The sequence below is a fragment of the Hyperoodon ampullatus genome, assembly GCF_949752795.1.
Source record: "Hyperoodon ampullatus genome assembly, chromosome: 4".
Lineage (NCBI taxonomy): Eukaryota > Metazoa > Chordata > Mammalia > Artiodactyla > Ziphiidae > Hyperoodon > Hyperoodon ampullatus.
In genome coordinates, this window is record NC_136917.1 from 63236413 (window position 1) to 63257866 (window position 21454).

The window sequence follows — 21454 nt, forward strand, 5'->3', positions numbered from 1 at the left end:
CTTGGCCAGAGCTCACAATGTGAATCCTGGTGAACCATGGCTGCTCCAGGGCAGCGAGGGAGGGGTGGAAAGGCCTCCTGGGTTGCCCACCGGGCAGGCGGGTTGGGGGGCGGCAGGGGGACTCACTCTCTCCAGGTCCTGCCGCAGGTGCGTGAAGAGCTTCAGGCGGCGATAGAGGACGTCCTGCTCCTGCTGGGCCAGGTTGTCCACCTCATCGGTCTTGGGCGTCAGCAGTGGCTGGTTGGCGTTGGCTTTCCTCTTCAGCTTCCAGTACTGGAAGATGAAGTCGACCAGCGCCTCAGCCAGGTCCAGGCGCTCAGCCACCTCGGCTGGCTCCACCAGCTCATAGAAGTCTTCCTCCAGCTGCTGCAGCCGTTGCTTACGTAGGGTCACCTTCTCCAGGTCCTCATTGGCTGGGCTGGGCTCCACGGGTTCGGACGTGATTTCACCCCGTGGGCCCCCATCACTGTGCTCCTGGCAGAACGACTTGAACTTGACCTCGTCGTTGTCTGCTAATATAGTCCTCATTTCCAGGCTGTGATCAAAGGCGCATGTGACGTGGAATGCCGTGACGCAGGAAGGCATGGAACACTGGAGGGAGAGGAAGGGCAGCGTGAGGTATGAAGGGAGCCCTGGTGGGAGGGAAGAAGAATGTGGGGTATCCCCTAGGGTTACACTGAGAATGCAAAACGCTGGTGAGACCCTAAACAAAATGGCACGGGCTGCCAACATCCTGCAGGTTGTGGAGGGAGTCACGGAAGATGGGAAGGGGAGCTCTGGGGGAGCTGGACAGCATCATATACCCTGGTGAAGCCAACAGTCAGATGACTGACAACCCCTCTGGGGACAAGCTGCACTTCTGTGTGGACAATGACTTTGGATCTGAGGCATCAAAAGAAAGAGGCTGTTGATGGGTCCCTGCCTCTACTCCTGCAGTGTTATCTAAGATGGGGAGTTGTGCCCCTCCCTTGTCCTCTGGGAAGAGGGGCTGGAGTTGGGTCCCTTCCTTCTTCTCCTGTCCAGGCAGTTAGGGACAACTCAGGGCCTGAGTTACCTGGGATGATGGCTGTGGGCAGCTGACAACTGTTTCAGCAATAACCCATCGAAATATTAGTGGCTGTTTACGCTGCACTCACAAACCGTTCTGAAAGTCTTATAAATGGGTGGAGGTACATCTAGTGTTTACAAGGACAACTGTTCCTGAAGAGACAAGGGAGAGAAAGGATGACCCTCCCACTTCCCAACCTATAGGCCAGGAGCATCAATATCACATGGGAGCTCGCTAGAAATATGCAAATTCTCAGCCCCACCTACAGATCTACAGAATCAGGACCTCTGGGGGGTAGGCCAAGCAATCTGTGTTTTAACAAGTCCTCTGGGTAATACTGATACGCCCTAGAATTTGGGAACCGTTACTGTTAACAAACTAACACAGCCCTGCCCTGTGTAGGGAGAGCCTGTTAGCTTAGTTGGAGGAAAAGTTTGATTCTTACCCCTCTCACATGTCAAGTTTGACATCAGAAGAGAGGTCAATGTGTTTATTAAGCCCGCAGACCCTTGCTCTTGGGGAAAGCCCCCTCAGTACTGTAACAGGGTGGTGAGCCTGGATCCCCAGGCCTGTGCCCCATGCCTAGTGGAACTAGGGATGGAGGAGTGCCCGGCAGGTGGGGTGCTGGCTCTGGTCCCTGTCCCAGGCACATCAGTGCTTCTGTCTGTAGCACCATGGGGCAGGTGGAGGGTGCTGGCAGTGGCCTGTTTTACAGGGTGTCCCAGACACAACCCTCTCTGTAGCTGGCTCCTACATGGGCTCCCGGGCAGCAGCGGGGTGAAGGGGCTGTGTACCTGGATGCAGGTGCCCGTGCACTCCTTGCAGAGGCTGCAGGACAGAGCCCAGCGGCTGGCTGGGATATGCGAGATCTTGGTGATGGGCTCCATCTTCTCGGGGCACCCGATGCTGACCTGGGGCAGGACACAGGGAGCTGCATCAGGCCTCTCATCCCCAGCCTGCCTCCAGGGGTCACCTAAATGGGGGGCCTGTCTGCTGAAACCAGGCGGTGGGCAGACACTGCAGTGGGAGATTCCCAAGTCCTTCCTGACTTCCCAAGTTGACCATGTTGTGAGTGTTAGTGTGTGCTCCATAGCGGCTAGGCTTAAACTGTGACTGGGAGAGTGTGCTTCCGTGTGTGTAACTGACTGAGTGTACGTGTGCCTGTGACTATGTGAGTCTCAAGACAGAGATGCTTCCATGTGCAGATGAGTACATGCAAGGTCCCCCTCTCTTCTGTACCTCAGGCCTTTGTTAATAGCATCTTCAGAGTTCTTATTAGAACTTGAATTTATTTTACTTATTTTTCTGGGTGGTGACTATAGGTCCCCATGGTAGGATCTCTTCTTGGGGACCTCCAGGGCTTTCCTGGCCAAGGGGGATGTGCCTTTGTTTAGCCCCTCCTATGGGAACAGGGCTATAACCATGCCCATCTCCTGGGCACAGCCCACTCCTCAGCCCCAGAGGCAGGGTACATTTGCCTTCCTACTGCTCATGCCTGAGGAGGGAAAAAGGGCCCCTGTCCAGAGATCCTGAACCAAAGAGCCCCCATGGTAGGTCCTTGTTGATCCTCTGTGTCCCTGCTGTGCCCAGACCAGGTATACTCAGAGGTAGTCCCAGACTTCAAGATGCTGATGTGGCAGCAAGTGACTATTGCTGACATAACCACTATGATCACAGAAACCTGTGATGTGGGTCCCAGCGAGGACTTTCAGACTGCGAGCCCAGGAAGGGGAGGGGCCACCTGCTGACAGGGCCACCTGGCTTGCTTCCGGGCACAGGCAGCATTGGAGTGGGGCCTCATTCTGGGTCAGGGCACACAGCAGGGAGGGGGCTGAAACGCCAGCGAATGTCAGCATTTCACATTTCAAATAAAACAGGAGCCCAGGGCCTCTGCTAATTCACTGTGGGCTCAGCCCATCGTCCATGGTCCCCCCCTAGACTCAGACCTGGGCGCATCCCCCCATTCCAGCCACAGCCCTACTCTCCAATTTTAATCAGGCTCCCCACCTGATTTCCTTTTAGGTCACGTGGCTTATTTTCATTTTTAAAAAAGCACTTGACTGGTTGGGACTACCGCCTAGATTTGGGTAGACCCACAACCTGCTTTCCCCTGGAGTCGGCTGCCTGACTTCTGTCCAGCTTTCACACCTCCACCTGGATCCCCCAGTGGCTCATAATCCCATTTTCCCATGGAAACAGCCACCCAAATTCTGCCTAGGTCCATGGGTAAAGTTCCCTGTGGGCTGCTGCCTGAGCTCTTCCCAGGCTCAACACCTGAGATCCGCCATTTAACGTGGCCCATCACCTTCTTTTCCTAGTGCTCTGCCGTCGGGGTTCTGAGTTCTGTTCAGACCCACTTCCCCACGGCTGTGCCCCAGGGCCGCCCCAGCCCCACATCTGCCCACCTCAGGAATCCACAGAGCGCAGCTGACGTGCACCCACTTGGTCCCACTTCTAGTGGGCTTCAAGGCTCCTCCTCGCTTGGGGCAGAGCAGGCACTTCGGCTGGACACCCAGGGCACACGTCCGGCACAACCAGCTGCCTGTGGGCACCTTGAGGATCCCGTAGCATGCCTGGGGAAAGAGCAGGGTGGTCACAGGTCAGAGGCATTGGCCAATCTGCATCTGGTCAGCATTCGGCTACAAACAGTCCAAGCCCCAGCCCAAGCCAGGAGCTACAGAGTGACACTGCTACTCATCTCACCCAAAGAGATCTCCTAAGGGACTATAATGCAAGGGCTCCAGGGATTGTCTTTGCGTGGGTTGTGCACTGAAATTTCACCATCTCACAGTCCTCTGTGAAAGGGCTCAGCTCTGCCCTCTGCTGGGAGGACAGTCACTTCAGCAGAGGTTCCTAATCAGTGATGGATTTCAGGGGCATCCACGAACTCCCTTAAATTGAATACAAATTTGGGTATGTAAGCTGCCTGAGGACAAGGCCCAGAGATTTCATCTTTTTTCACAGGGATCTGTGATTGGGCACCCTTCTGGTAATGCCTAGGGCTTATGGACCTAAGAGCTGCTGGGTATAAGGGACATAGATGAATGAGGAGGGCGGTGCACTGCCTACCAACCTGCCAGCCAGGTGAAGCCCTTTTAAGCTCCCTGGGTGCTATTCCAGCAGAAGTGGGTAAGGGAGGGCCTCAAAGTTAGGGCCAGAGTGGGCCCACTGGGTTCCAGTCATGTCTTCTACATCTTCTACAAACAAGGCCCAGAGATGCCCCAGACCTATAGCCTTGGGGCCCAAGATCAAGAGGGGAGCCTAGTCAGGCGGCACCTGGTTTTTAATACCAATACTGTTAACAAACACGAACAACTCCTACTATACCATTCTAACCAAATGATTCATAGTAAGGAACTTAATCCTCACAACAACTTACTTTTATTTATACTTGAGGAAACAGAGGCTCAGAGAGATTAAGAAACTTACCCAAAATCAAATAGCTTGCAAAGGGCAGAGCCATGGTTTGAAACCAGGTGGCCTGGCTCCAGGCTCTGCTCTGGATCACTACACTGTGCTGCCTCATTGTAAGTGCAGGATGGTGAGGATGGGGTAGGGTGCTCAGTGGGGAGAATCTGAGGGAGGCCGGCAGGACAGGACAGAAAGACCATCCAATGGGCGTTACTCCAATCTGGCTGAGGGGGCTGAGCCGAGGGGCCCTGGGTATCCCTGGCACCACGGGCACTCGCGCCATTCCCTTCCACTCCCTTGCCCTCCTTCCTAGGGGCCCGTGCCCACAGTGCTGCTGCACCCCTACAGCCAGGGTGACCGGGTCAGGCAGAGGCCTGCCCGCACAGCATGGTGACGGCAATGGGGACTGCCTACCTGGTGCACGCAGACGTTGCATTTGTCGCAGAAGACCATCTCGTTGCCATCTTCACCCTCGGGAGAGCGGCACACGTCACAGACGACGTCCTCATCATACTCGATGCCCAGCCCCTCCTGCGTCTCGATGGCCCGCGCCATGTTCTGGTGGCACAGAGTCTCCAGCTCCTCCAGTACGCGCTCGAGCGTCAGTTCATCCAGCTCTGGCCTCTCTGTGAGGACAGCAGGGCAGGGTGTCAGGAGCCTGGCCTCTTGGGGCAGATGTACAGGAGGGTTTCCACCCATTCACCGGTTGCACTATCTTGGGACCCCAGCTCCACGGTCCAAAAACTGACTGCGCTGGACCACGCAACCTCAAAGGCCCCCGGGGCCTGGTGTGGTGTTGTGACCTCAGACCCTGCTTGTGACCACACACGTGCTTGTGTACACACAGATACCATGGAAGTGTCTCTGGGATGCAGCCAGCTCCGTGGGGAACCCACTGCTCGAGCTATGTGTATGGGGGGACCTGGGAAGGTGGCTGAATATGGCAGAGCTGGCCCTTCTTGGGACATGGTGGGCTCCAGCCAGAAGGCCCATACCAACTGACCCTGGCCCCATTTGTAATCCTAGACTCCTGGCGCTCACTCAATCTTCATGCAACAGTCACACTTACTACAATATTCCCCCAAACTGTGTAAATGACATGCTATTATTGCCTCCATCTGAGAGCTACAGAAATTGAAGCACAGTAATCAGTAATGCAGCAGGGACTTTCCCCCCAGACCTGTGTAGTGCCAAAGCCCAGTGATGGCCACTGCCCTTCTGAGGGTGAGGATGCTGGGGTTCAGAAGAAAACCCTCCTTGGCCTGCCCCCACCCCATTCTCAGCTGTCGGGTCACCTACCCATCTCCCTGAGCTCCGAGTTGATGAGTTCCAGCCAGTAGGCGTCAATCTCGTCCAGGTCATAGCGGCTGCCCCCTGGCCAATCAGGCTGGGAGCCCTCACCAAGTTCGGAGCCGCTAGGGGACACCTGGGTAGGGGGGCCTTCCAATGGTGGAAGAATCCTAGGAAATCAAGAGAAGGTGTGAGGGGAGGGTGCCCTCAGCCTGCTACTCTTGCTGGGTCTGGGGGCCTTTAGTACGTTGGCCAGACTGGCTGAGGAGCTAGTGGGCAAGTGAGGTGTGAGACTTTGATGCCGAGCAGGGCCCACCTCCTTCCATTCCCTCCTCCCACCTGCCCACCCTGCAGAGGCTGTAGGAGGCATTCCAAGTGCTGTCCTGGGCAATGTCCAGTGCCAGCCACTTTGGGACCAGGGGGATAGAGCCAGCTGGCCTCCAGGTCCTTCAGCATACCCCTCAAAGCTGGGGAGAGGCCAGGGATTGTTCCCAGGCCCTCACAAGCTCTGGCCCCTCCTCCACCAATAACCTCAGGGGCACTGAGGCCAGGGCTCCTCTGGGGTGAAGAGGATGTACCTGCTACAGTCTCAGGGTCACACTCCAGGTCAGCCCACCCGCAGGCCATGGCTCTGCCTCTGAGGTAGCTTGGAAGTGCCCTGACTGCAGGGTGAGGTCTCCAAGCCCAGCTCCACCACTTAACGTGTGACTCTGGGTAAGCCACTTAACTTCTCTGTGCCCCAGAAAATGGGCTAATGATAACAGCGCCTACCTTCTACAGTTGGCATGAGGATTAAATGGATGAATACATGTAGAGCTCTTAGAACTGTGCCTGGCATGTAGTAAGCACTATATGTGTGTGAGTATGTATTTTAAGATATACACTTTGCTTCTTCTGAAATGGAATATGAGGGTGTTTTGCCTTGGGAGAGCACAGCTTCCTCTCTTGGATCAGCTGTGTGCTGCCCCTCGGTTCCTGATGCCAGTTCAGAATGCCAGCTCTTCCCACCCCCTACCAGTTGCCATGGTTATTGCTGCGGAGCCTGGCCTCCATCTGGCCAGCCCTGCCAGGGCTGAGAGGCCCCTTACTTGCCCGAGAGGCCTCCTGGGGTCGAAGGCAGGGCTGCCAGGGGCTGTGACTCAGCGCCGACTGGGGAGGAGAAGGCAGGGCTCTGGATGCACAGACGTGGCTCAGCTGTGGGGAGGGCTCCTGGGCGCCAGGAAATGCCCCGGTGTCAGCAAGGGGGGCAGGAAGGATGAAGGAGACAGGGAGGCAGAATGGCCTCCAGGCAGGAGGGAGGCCCAGAGGAGATTGAGGGAGACAAGGAGAAAGGGAAAGGGCCTGGCACCACCTTTTCCCACACAAGATGCCCAGATTAAGGAAGGTCTTAGGCAAAGATAATGACGGGATGCCCACTGCCCCCCAGATCATTTCAAATAGAAGGAATATTAGTACTCTTGGTCCTACAAAATTCTGCCTTTCCTCATGAGGCTCTTATTTAAATTAACATATTCTTTGAAAAACACCGTAATTTTGCCATGACCCTGCTTTGTTTGTGCCCCCAGCATATGCTTAGCTGGGGTTTTGGATAACTCTTGCCCGAATGCCCACCACCTACTGGCATAACTACCCACACTTGTGTGCTCAGTCAGCTGCCACCTGGCCAGACCTCTTGGGGCCAAGATCACATTCCTTTCTCTGGGAAGCTGAGGTTAAAGGGCTCACAACAAAAAAGGCATTTCCTGTACTTCCTGGGGCTCTCATCTTCATCTGTTTGGCCTCTTCTGTCTCTGACTGTGGAGGAAACACTCCTATCAAGGGTGGACAGACCTTACCCTAGGCCAAGGCCTCAGTCTCAGCTGCAGCCAGTAAGACTGAGGTCAGCTGGGAGGAGGTGGATGGCTGGGCTGGGATCTGGAAAAGGGGAGGGCTCTCTACTCCAGGAGACCAGACAGACACCAGAGGATGGTTTTGCCCTGAGCTGAGTCTTTTGGCCACACCGAGGGAGCAGTGTAGGCCCTCCCTCAATTCATGATCTGAGAGTGAGAGGTTCTCATTAACCAGAGAAGTTTCAGACCATGAGGTGCGCAGACCTGCTCAAGGGCCAGGGAGGCCTGGGCAAGGAGAGAGGGATGGAGGGAGCCAGCGTAGCAGCAGGGGAGGGCAGAGTCAGCAAGCCAGGGTGATCAGGGCATAAGACTCTCTTTGGGCCACACAGGGGCAACCCAGGGCTTGTTCCCGTGGCCTGTGTTTTCCCGGCCCAGCCCACAAAGCCCTGGCGGCGGTCAGGCAGGGAATTCCCCAGAATTTCCTGACTTCCTCATCTATAGAATGGGGACAGCAATATGCCCTTTAGAGGGCCAATATGATAATTAAATGAGAAGATGAGTGTAACAGGCTCAGCATAGCAAGTTCTCAGGAACAGAGTTCCTATAACGATTCTGAGCATGATGGCTGCCATGCTGGCTTCCAGATGAGGGCTGTGCAGTGGAAGGCACCCCAGAAGATGCAGGGACCAGGCTGGAGGGAGACAGGGAAAGATGGGGCATAGAGATATCTCCATGAGAGCATCCCTCCCCCTCCAGTCTATCCTCTCCAAAGAGTATGGATAGTCCAGGAGTGCCTGGCTCCTGTCAGCCTAGAGCAGCCATGTGTATGCGGGGAATGTACCTAGTAGAGCCAGAGCTGTCTGAACACATGCTCTCGTCTTGATGTCAACAGGTACAACACCAACTGAAGCCAAGCTACTGGTGTGGAGGCATCTGCAAGTAATTACCCAGGCTGGCAGATGTTTCTGGAACCACCTGACATTGACATCAAGGACAGAGGATAGACTGCTGGGCTGAGCCTAATCAGGACTCACTCCTCTCTGCCCAGCTGGTGGCCCACCCCTCTGCCTCATTATCCTGGGCCCTTGGCACGTGAATTCTCATTTAATCCTCACCACCACAGTATCAGGCATGTACTGTTTTTAGACCCATTTTACAGAGAAGGAAACAGGTTCAAAGAGGTCAGTAACAGTCCTTCAGTCTGCAGAGGTGAGGGTGCGAAACTGGCTCTAGGAGGCTGACCCACGTTTTTGGCCCTGGGCAGAGGATGTGGAGAATAAATTCTTTCTCTAAATCCCACATACACTCCCGTCCAGAGAGGCCTGGAGCTTCCCTGATTCTCAGAGGGCTGAAGACAAGAGCTGGTAGGCATTCAGCCCTTGGGAGCCCAGGAGGCTGAGCACTGCCCAACACCCAATCCTCACTGAGCACCGAGTGAGGCTTAGAGTCTGCTTCGCCTCTGTAATCCCATGCCCAGCATAGGCCTGGCATCAGGCAGGCATTGGGTGTCTGTGAGCCAGTCATAGGTGTGGCTGCCAGGAAGCAACAGTGCCAATGTCAAGGGAGGTGACAGCTGAGATCTTTGCCCCAGGCCTGGTCAAAATGGGCCTAAGTGAGAGCCACAGGGCTGCCAAGGCCGGGAATGAACTGCCAATAACACAAGCTGCCCAGCCCAGGCAAGCTGGTGGGCAGAGGAGGCCAGGACAGTAGGCCCCTGTGTCTCAAGACATGACTTGGAGGGTTTCCCAGGGTGCAGAAAGAAGCACTTGGCTGAACTCTGTCACTGAATGCAAGGCTTACGGCCACAAGGCCACCTCCTGACAAGAGCACCAGGAGTCTCTCTGACCTACAAGAGCAGAAGGCACCAAAGCCCAAAGAGGACTCATCCCTGACCCAACCCTGGCCCAGCCCTGGCAGGAGGGCCTCCTCAGAGTCTGGTCATAGCAACTGCTTCGTGAACATCTGATGTGTGTGCCAGGCACTGGATTCCCTCCTGCTAAGAACTCCTTAAAAAGGTTGAAGAAGTCAAGAGCATGGCTTCTCCCTATCTTAAGGAGTAGTTAAAAGCCTGGAGATTTCCCTGAGAAGATCCTCTGGTGGGACCCAGTTTGGATCGACATCAAGCTAATCCATGGCCAGTTTTCACTGAGTGCTCACGTGTGCCAGGTCCTGTGTCCAGGACCTTCCATGCATCGTTTCTCTACATCATCTCGACCACTGCATGGGGCAGGTGCTATTGTTATCACTCCCATTTTACGCGTAAGGAAACTGACACCCAGGGAGATGACATTTCTGGCCCAAGGTCGCACTGAATATGACTGGCAATTTGAACCCAGGCTGTCTGGCTCCAGAGCTGAGCCCAAGCTCAAACTCTTGGCCTGCAGTATTTCTGGAACACTGCAATGTTTTTTAGGGCAAAAGAATCTAAGAATAGAGACACAGTAGAAAGGAATCCCTTGACTGGTCCTAGCCTCCCCTTCATCCCCTGCCTATGGCCCCCCTGGCCTGGGCTTCCCGGCTCACCTCACCACGGGCTCTGGAATGGCCTCTGCCCCGGCGGGCACCTGCACACCTTTCTCCCATTCCTGTCGCCATGGGTCTGCCAGGATATAGTAGTCATCCGGGCTGAGCTGGTATGAGTCTGGAATCTTCATGGCTGTGATCAAGTCTGTCCGGAAAACCTGTGGGAGCAAAGGTGGAGAGAGAATGGCTTCAGATTGCCTCAGTGTGATCTGCTTCACAGGCCAGGGCAGGAAAAGGCAAATGCAGAAAGCCCACTCACTCAAAAATAAGTACAAGAATGTACAAAAGCATATACAAAATGTACATAAGGACAAAAGCAATAAGTACAAGAATGCATCTTCTCTGAACCCAGCACAGTGCTTTGCACACAGAAGATCTTCAATAAATGTGTTGGACTGAATTTATGTGCTCTGACCTGCTCCAGGACAGAATTTGAGTGCTGGACAGTAGTGGACCTCAGAGAGAAGAGGAGAGACTTGCCGAGGAAAGCAAAAACAGTGAGGAAAAATCAGACGGCAGAAAGGCTTCTGTGAATGCAATACTGCCGTGAAGTGACTGTTCAGAAATTTCTGCTGAAGATTCAGAGTTATGTTTGCTGTTGCTACCACAGTCACAAGCGTCAAAGAGTCCGGGCAACTACGTGCCAGGGCCTCATGCAGATAGCTGAGGGAGAGCCCAGGGTTTGGGGCAGCCCAGAGAACAGCCTCTCATGGGTCAGCGTCTCCATGGTCTCTCAAGAACAAGGATATCGTGATGGCCTCTATGGGAAAAAAACCTAAAGAAGAGTGGATATATGTCTATGTATAACTGGTTCACTTTGCTGTACGCCTGAAACTGACATAACATTGTAAGTCGGTTCTACTCCAATAAAAATTAAAAAACAAAACAAAAATAAGTATACCATGAGCCCTGCTCGGTGGGAGCTCTGAAGTACCATTCTCTGTTTGTGATGGGGTAGGAGGAGTGTGTTGAATTCCTTCTCAATCAAGCCCATCCAAATTCCCTCAGGGCTAGGCCGTGAGTGGACGCACCCTCATGCTTTGGTTTTCTTTTGAGCACCTGTTCACTCGGGGGGAAACAGCTCTTCCCACATTCTGTCTGTTGCCCCCACCCCAGAGCAACCTCCAAGGCAAGCCTCAGTGGCAGTGGCAGTGCCTCACCTGCCCTGGCTGCTCGGCCTCACTGGGTCCTCCACAGAGGGCTGCTGTAGGACCTGGTGGCGGCACCGGACACTGTGTGACTTGCTTTGGTACCAACTTTCCCAGTGATCATCACATGAGAATCACAAGTTAAAGGAGAGTTCACATTGTGGAGAGAAGAGAAACCACTTCAAGGAGTCCTCCAGGCCTCAGACCCAGCTCCAAGCCCACTCCCCTCCCCGGAAGAATCAGCATCCACTGGCCTTCCAGAGGCTCGTGACAAGCCATTCAGTGGTAATCTCTGCCTGCAGGAGGCCCCACCCGCTGGCTGTGTGTCTCACTTGAATCTAGGGCTGTAACCACAAGGAAACAACTGAAATGGGGGCACCAAGGGGGCTCAAGGCAGCATCTTGCAGAAAACTAATTAATGTCTGCATCTAGCTAGAGAGGGCTCTGGCTTGCAAAAGGTCAAGTTTCTTGAAGACTCTATTTGCCAATACAATTTAATTGTTAAGACTAACACCCTAACATTTAATTAGGGTGCCAGTGTGAAAAAATTAAAATGAGATTACGATTAAATGCTAATTAAACAGAAGATGGAATGTGCAAAGATTTCACAGCCCTGATAATTTGCATATCTTATTAGCAAGTAGCAAGACGGCTGATAGAAGAACACAAACCCAGGTACTGGGTGCTTCTGTGGTATCCTTCGGCACCTCCCTTTGCTGGCTGGGGCTGGGTTATTTCCCTCTGGGGCCCAGTATAGGACCTGGTGGGGGTAAACTGAACCCACAGTGGACTGGTGACTGTCTCAAAGTTCTCCCAACCCTGGCAAGCCACGTGGTACGACATCTAATGCCCTGTTGCTCTGATGCCAAAAGGAACCGCCCAACAGTGAAAGCCTGTCATCTTGCACCGGAAATCAACCATTCAAGAGCCAAGTGTCACTGTGTGCCCCTCCAAAAAGGCACAGGTGAGTTTGAAAGCTCTTGCTGTTCCCTGATCCTGGGCTGTAGTTTAAATGTCACCTCTGAGGGATCACCCTGATCACCCTGACTCAGGGCCGCCAACCACCCGACACAGAGCCACTTTCCAGCCCATCATTCTACCTCATGTCTCAGTACTTATACTCCTGAAAATTAACTGGTGTATGCATGTTGCTTGCTTCTTGTCATCTCTCTTGCCACACCTGTCCTATTCTCTGCAACATTCTCAATGCCTGGCAGAGTGACTGGCACATAGTAGGTGCTCAATAAATAGTGACTGAGTGATGATTAAATGAATGAATGAATAAAAGGGCCCTTCAGGGCCCCCAGCTGGCTCCTTGGCAATGCTTTTTGAACCCCCATGAACAGGTGATACACATCATGGATATATCCAGAGCTGAAATAACCCAAGCATGTGGACTGAAGGGAGCAAGAGGCAGCCCTAGTCTGTAAGGCACAGACAGAGCGCCAAGCCACACCAGCGGGGGGAGAGGTGGCCCTGACCTAGGAACAGGCTTGGCATTGAGAACTCAAGAGCTGGAAGGGATCCCGTGCTCAATTCAGTCAGGGAGATTCAGGAGAGAGAGAGAGAGAGAGAGAGAGAGAGAGAGAGAGAGAGAGAAAAAGAGTCCAGTCCCAAGAGAGTTGCAAGTTTCATCTGCGGTCACTCAGGCAGCAGGGGGCAGACTGGACACCAGTGGCCCTTTTGGGCAGAGGACTGATGGAAGCACAGGAAGGGCAGCACTACCTTAATGGTACCAGTCAACACTTAAAGAGCACTGTGTGCCCAGCACCAGTCTAATGGCTGTTCTTGAATTATTAGTCCCTATACCAACTCTGTGAGGTGGGTGCTACCATCATCCCTATTTTCCAGTTGAGAAACCCGGGACTCAGGTTAGTTTAATAACCTACACAAGGTCCTTCATGTTGGAAGTGGCAAAGGAACCCAGATAGACAACACCGGAGCCATTCAGCACCCCTGCACAGCCCCAGCCCCTCTTGGCCACCTGCTCATTGCCAATGCCCTTGAGTTAACCCTAAGCCAAATCAAGTGGTTTCCCCAAGGGCTGGAATATGCAAATCAGACAGTGACCTTCGCAAGTTCCAAGTTCTCCAGTAGCTTTCTACTGTCTTCCCACTGCCCTCAGGCTGAGCTGCAGAGTCTACCGGGCCCCACGGCCACAAGGATGCACAGGTAGTCTCCCTCCCAAGTACTCTTCACCCTTGGCACATGAGAGGACCCTGCTGGGACACTCTTCTCCCTGCCAAAGTGGGAGCAGCCTGTTTCACGCTTAGGGTATTAGTCCAGCCCACATCTGCTCTGGGAAGCCTTCCCTGATGCCAGGCTGAGTTCTGGGCTCCTCTGAACTTCCACAGCCCCTGTACTGGAATCTCCTCGTCTCTTGCTGCAGCAGTGCACGCAGGGCCTGACACATGCTAGGTGCTAACTAAGGGTAAACTACTCAAGAGCCTCCCATGGATCTGCTACCACCTTTCTGGGTAGCCGCCCAAGGCTACAGCTCAGTACTCTGTACCTTCCAAAGGAACCCCTGTACATTCATATGAAACCTGTCCACAAATACAGCAACCCAAACATCTTTCTGTTTTGAACTGCCAAAGGTTAGGCTTAAAAAAAGGCTCGATTATTCTCCTAAAATGCCTCTGAATTATTTATGAAAACTAAATAAGGAATAAAATGGACACTGATGAACTGGAGGCCTTGCCATGGCAAGGAAGTTGGAAGCTGGAAAACAAGCAATTTTCTAAGAATGTGAATGTTTACTATTTTTCTCTTTTGGCAGAAATTGACAAATTGTCTTTAAAGGTCTGCTGCCTAGCAACCAAGTTCTGCTGAGCTGCTTGGGAGATGTTAATTGTAGCTTCTTCAAACAGTATGAAGAATGTTTAAAGGTCTAAAACTCTAATCTAGTAACCAATGTGAGTGCCAGAGGTGCCAACGCAGCTCTGAAGGGAGCTGAAGACCCTGCTCTGCCCAGATGCGGGGAAACTGCATGTGGCTTGCCCTCTAGTTCCTTTTCCCAAGACTGAAGACCACAAGCATTGAAAAGTCTATCGAGCTTTCTGTACCTATTTCCCCAGAAGAACCAAAAACGGGCTATGCCAGAAAGCATGTCATGTCTGGAGTCTGACATGATGTCCAAAAGCAAATAAAAACAATGACAACAGGCAACTTTCACTCTGCTATGCTAAGAGTTTCTGTATATGATCACAAGATTTATGAATGTTATTTGAACAATTCATCCTGGGACCTTAGTTTCTGCTTCCTTTTCTCAAGGGTGAAGTATTATATCATAGTGTATTTCAGACCAAGAGGCACAAGGGGAAGTTCAGTCACTTAAGGAAAAGCTCCAACACTTATCATATTACAGAATATGATTATTTGTGTAATTATTTGTTTAATGTCCATCTCCTCTAATAGTCAAGCTGAGAGAGGCAGAGACTGCATGTGTCGTGCTTATCATTGTGCCTGTTTGTGGCACAGTGCCTGGCACATAGCAGGTACTCAAGAAATGCTTGTGGAACAAGTGAGTGAGTAAATGAATGAACGCCAGGATTGGTCTGAAGTATGACTAAACTCTGAAACTTCCTGTCCTGTCCTCCTAGCAGGGAGAGTACAGACAGAGGGCTGGCCCAAAGCATTCTTCCAGGTGGAACTCAGGAGCTGGTCTTGGTCACTGTTCCAAAGCCAATGAAAATGGTTTTGGCCAGGACTGCCTCTCCTTGACTCTGTCCACATCAAAAGTCCCAATGCAAAGCTAGGAGTGCCCCCTCCCTCTAATCTCCCAAAGGATGTTTGACAGTCTGTTCTGAGAGAGCCAAGTAAAATTACTACCGGTACCTCATTTGAAATCAGTTTTTTTCTGAGCACCTCATCTCATTAGAAAGAACAGCTAATAGTGAAAAGTGATGGCCCTGTTATAGTATGCCAGGTGCTGTGTTAAACGCTATATATATACAATCTCACCCAATTCACATTACTCCCACTTTACAGATGTGGAGACCAAGACTCAGAGAGGTTAAACCACTTGCCTAAGGTCTGCACTGTCCTTTAACCAAAGTAATGCTGCCTGCAAACCAGTCAGCTATTTCTTCTTTTAAAAAAATCTCTTTCTTGGGCTGGAAACTGATAAAGAGTATCTCAGCCAAGAGCATACATAGATACTTAAAATTAGGCCTAAAACACCAGAGAAGGGCTCTGGAAATAGCCTCCCAGTCCCATTCAAGCTACCACTAGGCTAATTTGGTCAGACATTTACACACACACACACACACACACATACACACACTCAACATCTCTTTCTCTTTCACAAGGATAACAGCACTTCCTGCTCTTAAAGAGAATTTATTACACACATTTCTTTTGCAAGACAAGTCCCAGAGGCCAGGAGGCCTTTCCAGTTGGCGGGAGCAGCAATGTTTCCAACTATACGAGAAGTGGATTCTGCCTCCCACCCCAGAGGAAGGCAGTGGGAGGCTCAGAGAGCAGGCGCTTAGCCCAGCGGAAGGGTTCCCCTCACTGTCTGCCTGCTTCCCAGGGTAGCAGAGGAACTGTTGGCTAGAAACACCGCTCAAAACCACAGGGGCAAGCAAAAAACTTTTTTTTTTTTGGAGCCTCCTGTTTTACTTCTCAAGTTTGGGAGCATTTTGCTACAACATACGCCATCATTGTTTTAATATAAAATATGTTATTTCAAACATTTCGGTAACACCTCTGGCTCCTCCAAGAATGCATCTTAATTTATCCTGTGGCTTTGCACCCCAGCACAATCTGGTCACCCTTGCCTTCACCCAGGGAGGAAGGGGTCCATTTTCAAAAGCAATGGGTCAAGCAGATATACTGCATTCTCACCCTCCACTCGCTGCCTTTCCTAGGGAAGGCCATCCTTATAGAGGAACTTTCACAGACCCTGGGTCAGGAAGACAATCCACTGGTGGCAGAGGCTGTTTGTTCACAGGGTCACCTCCTTCTCCTGGGCCCTGTCTCAGGGGTGAAAGGCTGAGCACTGGTGAAGGGCCGCTGTGGACCTGCAGAGAAGCCCCATTCTCTCATCTAGGGGTATATACAGTTTGTCACCAGGGCCTAAAAAGGAGGCCAGCTCCTGCCCACCCTGTTCTGGGACTACTCAGGCTTCCATCCCAGGGAGGCCAGCTTCACTTCCACTCACCTGTGGGATCTCCCCCACCCTCAGGCTCCACAGGCCTCAGGACAGGACAGTCATATCTACAGAACAGTAACTGCAGGGCAGGGCTCTATAGATGATGACCCTGAGGCTCAGAGTGAAGCTATTACTTGCCTAAGGTCACAGAGCTCCTTAGTGGCAAAGCGGCTGCGCCTCTCATAACGGACACTTTCCTGTATAGCACCTGCATCCTGCTAACAGTCAGAGGACAAGCTCCCCAGGGATAGGGCCTGCATTTTCTGTGCCCCTAGCACTAGGCTGGGCCTAGTAGGTGCTCTCAAGTGTCTGCTGAGTTTAATCACTATCACTAGTTCTAGGGTCCTAAAGACCTATGTCCCTGCCCACTGGCTGACTTCTGGGGACTCTGACTTCCTGAAAACACAGCTTTCAGCTTTCTACCTCAAGACAGCCTGCCTAGGGGAAACCCTCACTTCTCCGACTGCCCCTCCATCTGCCTCTTGGCCCCAGGCCTGAGGAAGATACAGCTTCACACAGCAGCCTCCAAACCACAGGATGGCCTCCGGGTCTCTTCTCAAACTGCCCTTCCCACCTATGCCAGGCGGAGGGCTTGGCAGAAACCTGTCAGTCCCCTGGCTGCTTTGGGAGAAGGGGTGAGCTGCGGGGTGCTCCCACCTACACTCCCAGCCTTTGTTTAGGTCACGGACCCAGGCTGGAAGGCCTTCCCTTCCTCCCTCAACTTCCAGGGAGGACCAAGCCAGAAACTACTGTCTTAGCAGATCAGAGGAAAAGGTCTATGGCAGTAGTTCTTTTTTTTTTTTTAACATCTTTATTGGAGTATAATTGCTTTACAATGTTGTGTCAGTTTCTGCTGTATAACAAAGTGAATTAGCTATACATATACATATATCCCCATATCCCCTCCCTCTTGAGCCTCCCTCCCACCCTTCTTATCCCACCCCTCTAGGTGGTCACAAAGCACCGAGCTGATCTCCCTGTGTTATGCGGCTGCTTCCCAGTAGCCATCCATTTTACATTTGGTAGTGTATATATGTCAGTGCTACTCTCTCACTTCGTCCCAGCTTCCCCTTGCCCCGCTGTGTCCTCAAGTCCGTTCTCTACGTCTGCATCTTTATTCCTACCCTATGGCAGTAGTTCTTAAGCCTGGCTTCCAGCAGGAGGGCTTTTAAAAAGTACAGGTACCTGGGGCCCTACTCCAGAACATTTAAGTCAGAATTCTTGGGAATGATAAGGGATGGGGGTCTGATATTGGTATTTAAAAAAATAATCTCTGGTCTGTGATCTCTATAAGGCTCTCACAGATATGACCCACTAAGTTATGTTCATGCTATTTGGTGAGACAGGCCAGGCCAGAAACCCAAGGCCTCAGCACGGTTTATGTACTAATATCACCTCCCCAACCAGGCTAATCCCTTCCTCTCCTTCAGGACTAGGCTGGCCGACTTAAGCCCCAAGGGACAGATCTCAGCTTTGTTGGGATCCTGCTGGCAGGCAGAGCAGAGGAAGGCAGCAGCCTGTGTTCTTGGGGTCAGCCCCACCTTTCCCCTCCACTGCCAAAAGGGATCCTGGGGCCAACTTCAGACTTAGTATACTTCCACCAAAAACCCTAACCCAGCCTCCCAGGAATCCCAGGGCTTGTTCTTTCAGCCCCCAGTACTGAGGCCTGCAGTCCCCTTTCACTCAGGATGAGGGAGGCCACCCACTGGTTAAGGGCCAGAAGGGAAGCTGGGCCTCAAGGCTTTGGCCCTGTCCAGGGTCCTGACTCCTGGTCAGATCACTTTGTTCCAGCCTGGGGGCACCTCCCTCTGGTGTATAGCGCGCTCCTTGATCTGCACCCTCACAGTGCACAGGTCATTCCAGGGGCAGCCCTGCCAGTGTCGCCTAAACCCAACGCCAGCTCCTTCCATAGCTGGTGGCTTCTCTATGTGCCAGCCCTGCTGCTATGCTAAATACTCCTAATCCTCAAATCTCCACCCATCACTGTCCACCTTCACAGATGCGGAGACGAAGTAAGCCATGGGCCCCGTGGCTCTGCAGCCACCAGGAAGGGACTCCTGCACCACACACATCAACTTGCAAGCACTGAGGCTGGGAACTTGGGCCACACTGGGAGCAGACCGTGTGAGCAGCCTGAAAACGACCCCACCGGCTTCTTACTCTGGGGACTGAGCAGAAGGGACTCCAGATGCCCTTTCACCAGGTGTCCATAGCCCTCGGCCCCCAGCTCCAGCAGATTATAAAGGCCTTTCTCTCCAGCCCATGCACAGAAAGAGAAGGGACAGCCCAGTGAAGAGATTTACTGCAAACGTTATCTGCCGCCAAATCCTCGCTTTCATCTCCGCCTTCTCATGAGCCAAATAATTTGGAAGCTTTCATTGATAGTTTCCTCTCTGCCCCACGATAACTTGGAATTTATGCCGGCTATGGCTCAGCCTCCTCACTTAGGGGACGAGGGAAACCTCGCAGGCTGCTCTCCAGCCTGCTGTGGGAGGAAAAGCCTGTCCTTGGCGACAGTTCAAGGCGGGGAAGACTTCCTCAGCTCTCCTGGAGCCTAAGACTTGAGGGGGTGGGTGTCTCCAGTCAGGCTTCGGAGCCCCCTGCAGAGGCTCCTGGGTTTGAACCCAGGGCTGTGCATGGCCCGTCCCCAGCAGGGCTGGGGATCAACACCCTTGCAATGGTTTGACTCTATTTTTAGGTGGGGAAAGGTTCAAAGGCCCTGCGCTGGAAAACCCAAGAGGCAGGGGAATTCTCAGCCCCATGCAAATCACCCTTTCCCCTCAGCCTCTGCTTGACACCTGTTTCCCCCCAGCCTGCCTGCCTACCCCCGGTGTAGATGGCAGCATTGCCCCAGGGATCTTCGCCTTGAGAGGAGGCCCTTCCTCCCACTGGGGCTTGAAGTGGGAGTCAGGGGAAGGGATTAAGCCAGCCCCAGGGCCTCCCCAGAATTTCCCCTCTTTTCTCCAATCTGAATAGCCCCTGAAAGCAGGGGGCAGGTGGGATTCTGAGAGGCAGGTTCCTCAGCTCCAAAACAGGCAGAACAATTCCTGCCTTCCAGGGCCAGGAAAGCACAAAAGATGGCTATTGTTTTGCTAATCTAACCCTAGTAGTAATTGAGAGCCCCTGCAGCTCTCAAGATGGGGGTGGGGGTAGAGGGGTGGAGGGGTGGTCCCAGGGACTCCCAGGGCCCTAGTACACTCTACATCCTACTTCCCAGTGCACATGAGCACATGCCTTCCACCCACTGAGCAGGGCTAGACCAGGAGGTGCCAAGAGCCTCAAGAACAGCATCCTCCCATGCCCACCTCACCCCCTGCTTTCATTCCAGTCCTGACTGCATTCCTGGAGATACCTCCTTCCATCTCCACCGCTCCCCTATAGGGCCAAGGGAGGACACTAGGTTGGGGGATGGGAATGGGAGGTTTCAGGTCTCAAAGGTGTCCCCACCCCCAACCCCACAAAAGGAGAGTTCCAGGGTAGGCCAGCTCCCGGAGGAGGGGGGAGAGTCCTTTTTCAAATGCAAGGTTCTTCGGAAGACCCCCTCTAGGGACTGGCTAATGATAGCAGCTCCAGGATGGCCCCTGCAGTGAGGGAGGGGAGAGGAGGTTGCCAGGCTCAGAACAAAGACATCCTCCCTCACCCCGGGCCAAGTGCTCTGCCCCAGAACGGGAAGCCTTCCCGCCCTTGGCGTGATTGGCCCCAAGAACCTCACATCTTGGCTGTATAACCTTAGGATCCTCAATTTCCTTATTATAACAGGAGGGTTAAAAAAGGAGTGTCTAGCCCAGTGCCTGGCTACTCTGTGGGCTGCAGAACAATCTCTCTCTTAAGGGTCAGATTCAAAAGCAACCCCCTTCTTGGGTACTCAATGCTTTGGCAGCCTCATTTGTGCCAAGGGTCTCTTCTGTGCCCAGTGCAATGCATTAAAGACCTAAGAGGGAGCGATGAGGCTCTAGGATGCAATTTTTCAGGGGCTGCAGAGGCAGGATCGCATGTCCATTTGTCTACCCACCCCCAAAGCTCTTCTCCACAGCTCCAGAGGCCATAAGGACCTCTACCTGTCCCAAGAAACAGGGTCAAAGTAAGGAAGGCTTAAAGGGCAGATGCGTGTGAAATGGGCATAGTAAGGAGTGGATGACCTAACTGGGTGACTGAGGACTCCACCCTTCATCCCTACATCAGCAAATCTTGTCACTCTAGGCTCAACCCCCAGAATGTCCCAGGTCCTGTTTCTTACTCTACTGCCATCACTCAGCTCTAAGCCACCATCATTTCTCTCCTGGACAACTGCCAAAGAATCCTCCCCGCTCCCACCCTTGCCCCACATATTCCCTCCTCCTCACAGCAGCCAGTGGGACCTTTCATTAAAACAGCAGACTATATTATTACCCTGCTTATGATCCTTGAAAGGCTTCTCCTCTCACTCAGATCAATAGGAACATCTTTACAACAACCTACAAGGTTATGAGAACTGGCTCCCCCACCCCTTCCTCCCATCCACTCTACTCAGCCATACTGGTCTTGTTCTGCAATGACTGCACCCTCTGCCAGGAATCCTCCCCCCCCATATACCTGCACTTCCCCCATACATCCCTCCCTCTCCTTCCCACCTCTGTTTCATCCTTCTCCAGGATACTTGTCACTACCCACCTCTGAGGGTTTCTTTTCGTTCTGCCGGGGCCAGCCTGATTTGGTGCTGCTGGGCAGTTTGGAGCATCTTGATGCAGATGTAGCGTGACCTGCAGAGAAAGAACAGCCCATGAGGGGCCCCTGGAAGGCCAGGAACACCACCCACCCATGTCCAAGGAAAGGAAGCCTGTCAGGAAAGCTCTGGCTTGAATGTTCAGGAGGTGGAGACCTCTGTAAGCACCTGGTGGACTGCCCCTGCTCTGGGCCTTTCCAGCGATGAATGGGGACATGATGCCTCCTCTACCCACCAACCAGAAGAGGCCTGGGAGGTGAAAGGCAGCTGGACAAGGACTCAGTATTAGCTTCCTGTGTGTGATCCATGACACGTCCCTTGCCCTCTCTGGTCCTCTGCTTCCTCCTT

General features: G+C 52.8%; 1 protein-coding gene across 2 annotated transcripts in view; it reads right to left on the bottom strand.

Moving 5' to 3' along the window:
• The window catches only part of JADE2 (jade family PHD finger 2), a gene marked incomplete at its 5' end in the record, with an annotated part of 46806 nt that overhangs the window by 14019 nt on the left and 11333 nt on the right, over nucleotides 1–21454 (bottom strand). For both annotated transcript variants that reach the window (XM_079702558.1, XM_079702559.1), the window contains 7 exons: nucleotides 127–591; nucleotides 1843–1959; nucleotides 3454–3621; nucleotides 4874–5085; nucleotides 5759–5919; nucleotides 10102–10259; nucleotides 21055–21143. In XM_079702558.1, the coding sequence (XP_079558684.1) occupies nucleotides 127–591; nucleotides 1843–1959; nucleotides 3454–3621; nucleotides 4874–5085; nucleotides 5759–5919; nucleotides 10102–10259; nucleotides 21055–21143 (1370 nt within the window). The remainder of the gene's footprint in view (nucleotides 1–126; nucleotides 592–1842; nucleotides 1960–3453; nucleotides 3622–4873; nucleotides 5086–5758; nucleotides 5920–10101; nucleotides 10260–21054; nucleotides 21144–21454) is intronic.